This window comes from Sycon ciliatum, chromosome 4, assembly GCF_964019385.1.
Source record: "Sycon ciliatum chromosome 4, ocSycCili1.1, whole genome shotgun sequence".
NCBI classification, from domain to species: domain Eukaryota; kingdom Metazoa; phylum Porifera; class Calcarea; order Leucosolenida; family Sycettidae; genus Sycon; species Sycon ciliatum.
This window is the reverse complement of record NC_088646.1, coordinates 37,152,340-37,157,671: the sequence shown is the minus strand read 5'-3', so window position 1 is coordinate 37,157,671 and position 5,332 is coordinate 37,152,340. Positions and strand designations below refer to the sequence as shown.

The following is a 5,332-nucleotide window of genomic DNA, read 5'->3' as shown; positions in this document are numbered from 1 at the left end:
GTTATTGCTATGTACAGGTAGTTATAATATTACGACTACCTAGTTCACATGTCTCATATTGCGCATGCGTAATGAAAACCTGGTCTTTCTTCTTGTGAAACTGAAGATTAGTCTGTTGTTTTGAAGATACATCAGTTCTATGAGAAGTGAAGCATTGTCACCCTCTCGACTGACCTTGTCCGAGATTGTCTCCTCGCGCTCCAGCATCTCCTTCTTCAGCCCCTGGATGTCCTTTTCCAACGTCTTGATGACGCCCTGCAACTTACTCCGCTCTCCTTGCAGCTTCTCAATCGTTGCCTTGTGCTCAGTGATTTCCTTGGCAAGCGAGTTCACCTAATCAAAAGAAGGGATTTTTTCAACTATTGGCAGGGGCCATGTATGCAACGTGTATACAATCGTCATGTACATGTGTGCGGCGTGTTTATGTACGAAGTGTATGCACGCAATTGTACGACATGTATACATCTACATGTACGAAGTGTATGCATGTAGATGTACGGAGAGTACCATACCCAATCTCACACTACACACAAGCCTTTTCTAGTGACACACAAATAGCAAGCCAGACATTTGCTATTCGGGGGCAGTGAAGCACGCACATTGATGAGACTGCCTCAGTACCCTAGCAGTCTCCACCACAACCCAACAGGATACGTGTAGCTGGGATCAGCTAACATACAGACAACCAGCAGTGATGCACTGACAGTCCCCATATGAGAGCCATGTTCTTTTCAATCTTTTGTTTGCAGGCGCATAGGCTGTGAGGGGCACAAGGGCATATGCACCCCCCCCCCCTTTCGTTAATCTTTTGATCTTTGTTCAGAACGTGCATGTCAGGGATCACAGTTCAGTCCCGACTAGAACTCACCTTCTTCTTCATTACACCTGCCTCTCCAGCCAGTTTGATGTTCTGCTCCTTCGCCTCTCTCATCTTCGTCTCAAACATGTTGGCGTCGTCGAGAATCTCGCGATCGCAGTCCTCCTCAATCTGAGCCTTCATCTCCTCAAAATCTCTTTTCATTTCAGACCTCAGATCCTCCGCCTGCAGGACAAGAACACAGGTACAAACTATGGCGGTTAATTATACAAAGGGGGTTCAGGGCCGTAGCGACCGGTCCAGCAGGTCCGGTAGTTGCCGGACCAATGTTGGGACAAAAAAATCGGGTCAAGCTAGAGGCGCCTGTATGTAAAAAAAAGTAAAGTTTGCACGTCCGCGTTACCACCGGCTATACAATTGCGTTGAGAAACACAACCAGCTTAGGAAGTTTCGCATGTGCCAGGCCACCACCATGCCTGTGCTACCAGGGTGGCAGATGCAGCGCCTAACGGCGAGGGTGAGGTGGTAAGTCTCACAACCAATGCCCGACAAGGGGGCTAACTGACAATTACCATCGATGCCGGCATGAAGGTCGTAAACTACCTCGACGTAACACTCAATCTAGCCGACGGGACTTACCGCCCCTACGGAAAACCAAATGACACGCCGATGTACATCCACACACTATCCAACCACCCGCCAACCATCATCCAACAAATACCCAAGTCTATCAGCAGACGATTGACAGATATTTCGTCCAACAGAGACATCTTCCTGGAGGCGGCACCTCTGTACAACAGTGCGCTCAAGGCCAGCGGTTACGCCGAGCAGATCGTGTACATGAAGAAGAGAGAAAAAGATGAAGAGAAAAAGAAGAAAAACCGCGGACGAAACATCATCTGGTACAATCCTCCGCTCAGCAAAACAGTAGCCACGAATGTCGCGCAAAGATTCTTACACCTCGTCGAGAAGCATTTCCCACCTCGCTCACGCCTAAACAAAATATTCAACAGTAACACAGTAAAAGTAAGTTACAGCTGCATGCAGAACATGTCTGGTGTACTAAAGGCACACAACAATTCGGTCTTGCGGAAGAAGCAGAAAGATGATCAACAGAGAGCAGAGAAAAGATGCAACTGCAGGGATAAAGTTGCAGAATGGCTCAGACCACGCAGTGGTTGCCAGCTATTCTGGATTATATGAAGAATGCGATGTCGAACATATCAACGTGTTTGGCCTAGTTTCCTAGCATGTGACAGCTTTTTTGTAGTGAATAATTTATGTTTTATTTTGTTTTTGTGCGTTTTCATGCGCATGCTTGTATAAAATAGCCCGTGTTACCCTTCAGCCAGTTGGCCTTTTGTATTGCGAGCGTTGGAGAACATAAGGGCGGGCACGGGTGGGACGTTGATATGTTCGACATCGCATTAGGCCTTGACAGATTATGCTAATATTTTCGTGAAATTATGCTTTTCGCATTGCTGAAAAAATTGCAGAATTATGCTATTTTTATGCTAAAAGTTATCATATTATGCCGCATTATGCTCACATATGCTGCTAATGTATAATGGTTCTGTGCAAAATAACAGGGGAATTGTTTTGTACAGGGCGTTGTACTGTAGTAGCAAAAGTTCAACGGGGTCAACGCACCGTCCGACCTAGCTACGACCGTCACTGATTGTAGTGGACTGGACATGTGCAGAAATAAATAAATAAAATAAATAAATGTTATCAAGGGAGTCGTAAACCTACGACTTCCTGGTGCATCTACTTGTACTTGTACTTGTAGAACATGTACAACTGTATGGAATTTGATGCAAACAGGCGGATTATTCCAATTTTATGTGATTCGTATGCAATTTGCCTCGAATTATGCGATTATTCGATTTTGATAGGAATTATGCGAAAAATTATGCTAGCATAATCCGTCAAGGCCTACATCGCATTCTTCATATAATATATAATAATCTTTATTAAAGGATCTCCCAGAGGCGATGGCCTGTCGAGGGGATCTCCTGATGCAAATCATGCAATAGAAATAAACAGTGAGGAAAACTACACGTGTTACAGTATATGCTACATAAATTAGCAATGAACACAGGGCTGGGTTGTTAAAAATAAAACAATTAATTTAAATGTCCAGGGATATACCACTACAGTCAAATTTAAAACTTTTCACGTGCAAGCGATATTGCTGCTGAAATTTAGAAAGTGAATCTTGGGATGTCAGCCTTGGTGGAAGGCAGTTCCACAGCTTTCCGATTTTATGCAGAAAGAGAGAGGAAGAGATGCGGCCATGAGAATTGAAAATCAGTTTGTTTGGTCGGCGTGCGCTAGAAGAGATATTGATGTCAAAGCGGGATAGATAATCTGGGTGCCAATGGATATACTTGAACAAAACGGTGATGGAAATGTAAGTGCGTCGGAAGTGAAGGGATTCCAAATTACACAGCCTATTTAAATTATTCTTCGATTCATAGCGATCAAAATCAATCTTCGCAGACCGCAGCAGGCATTTGCAGATCTTTGCTTGTAAAATGTCAAGCGATTCTAGCTGGCTAGCAGTAAGTCTGAAGCACCAGACAGGGATAGCGTACTCTACTGTGGGTCGTACATATGACTTGTAGAGTAGGGCAATATGTGCATGCGATAGATGACGGCCCATAAAGCATAACAAATTTACACGTTGGCGAAACTTTTTGAACACAGTAGTGAAATGGTCTTGGAATTTAAGATTAGTGCTGATCTCAACGCCTAGATGGATTACGGTACTTTTAACATTGAGTGGTACGTTGTCCATTTGGACAGACGAAGAGGGTGGAGGAGCATAGTTGGAGAACATGGTGGTCTTGGCCGCAGAAAACTCCCCGTGAATGCCTCTAGCCCAGCGCTGGCAGCTTGTTAAATCCAACTGGAAATTGGCCAGATTCTCACCAACAGGTAAACCGATGTTATGAGTGTTGAGCAGTGTAACATCATCAGCAAATAGATAAGGGGCGCTGTGGGTCAATGTGTCGGGAAGGGTATTGATGTAGGTTAAAAACAGCAGGGGTGCAAGATGTGAGCCTTGAGGGACACCACAATTCAAAAGATATTGGGGAGAGATCGTCTCCTTAATCTTGACAGCTATCGTTCTCTGATTGAGATAGCATTCAAGCCATTTCACTGAGTTTCGAGTCATAAAAGTACTCAGCCTCTCAATCAGGGTTGGATGATGAACCTTATCGAAGGCTTTCCTGAAGTCAAGAAATGCACAATCATATCTGTTGTGTAGGCCGAGACACGAGCCATCTGGTGAGTAAGCAGGATAAGTTGGTCCGTTGCTGATCGCTGTGGAACATATGCAAATTGGGACGGTGATATTAATTTGTTGCGATGCAGGAAGCTGCTGAGACTCAGTGCTATCCGGTATTCGAAAAGGCGACTGACGGGATGCAGCAGTGAAATAGGACGATAATTTGTTGGTGAAGAGGCACTTCCTTTGCCTTTATATAATGGGGTAACAGAGGCCGATTTCCAGGAATTGGGGAAGCACGAAGTAGATAAGCTTAAGTTAAACAGGAATGAGAGGGATTCACACAGTAAATCTGCCATTGAGCGTAGTATCGGTATCATGTGATTTGCTGAGGTGGATTTTCGGGGGGATAGGTGTGTTAGGTCGTAATGGACTTGACCAGGACTAAATTTAGAAATGCTGTACAAAGTGGTGCAAGCACTTAATGATGGCGCTTGAGAGGGTTGTCCATTCACTGCCGGTGGCACTGAACACTGGGCTGCAAAATGTTGAGCAAGAAGATCGCATTTTTCATGCTCCGTGGTGGCGCTGGCGTCACCATCTGTAAGATCAGGGACTGACGACTTGCTGCCAGCAATGTTACAAAACTGCTTGGCCCTTTTCCACCATACATATCCACCCTTACTGCACTTCTTTGATATACTACTAGCAGCCTCACGGTCAAGGAAAGCGTGTCTGGCCGCTCGAAGCTTCTTTCTGTAAAAGTTCCGCGATAAGCAATAGGCTGCTTTCGCCTCAATACACTGAGGGTTGCGCAGGTAGGCACGGTACAGTACATTCGGTCTCCGCTTCAGTTTGTGTAGATTTGGCGTGTACCAGCTCTGCTTTCGACGCTCCTGTTGACTGGTCAAGATAGAAGATCTGTCTACTAGATTCTGAAAATGAGATTCCCACGCTTTCCAAGCTGAATCCACAAGTTCAGTCCCCATTACGCGCTCAAGAAACAGTTCCTGTTCTATTAGTATGCGCAGTCTGGCGAAATCCGTTGTTCTGCGTAGTCGACATTTTCGACGCTGGGTTGGTGTGCAGAGAGATAGCGAGGCAATGACAGGACAATGATCAGATAAGGGCTCAAGTGTGTGTGTAGAGTATATCATGTCTGGTATGTTGGTTGCTATGATGTCGAGCAACGGGTTTTGACCGCTTCTAAGATTAGGTCGTGTACCAGTCCCTTCATTTATCACATTGAAACCGAACTTCACGAAAGCCGACTGCAGAGC

The 5,332-nt window shown here is 45.2% G+C and overlaps 1 protein-coding gene across 1 annotated transcript in view; it reads right to left on the bottom strand.

The window, feature by feature from the left end:
* The window catches only part of LOC135815972 (cilia- and flagella-associated protein 57-like), a 6,087-nt gene extending 5,028 nt beyond the window's left edge, over positions 1–1,059 (bottom strand). Inside the window, exons 1-2 of the mRNA XM_065329328.1 lie at positions 869–1,059; positions 175–333 (exon numbers count right to left, since the gene is read on the bottom strand). Of these exons, the coding sequence (XP_065185400.1) occupies positions 175–333; positions 869–1,021 (312 nt within the window). The 5' untranslated portion in view covers positions 1,022–1,059. The remainder of the gene's footprint in view (positions 1–174; positions 334–868) is intronic.
* Between the last annotated feature and the right edge of the window lie 4,273 nt (positions 1,060–5,332).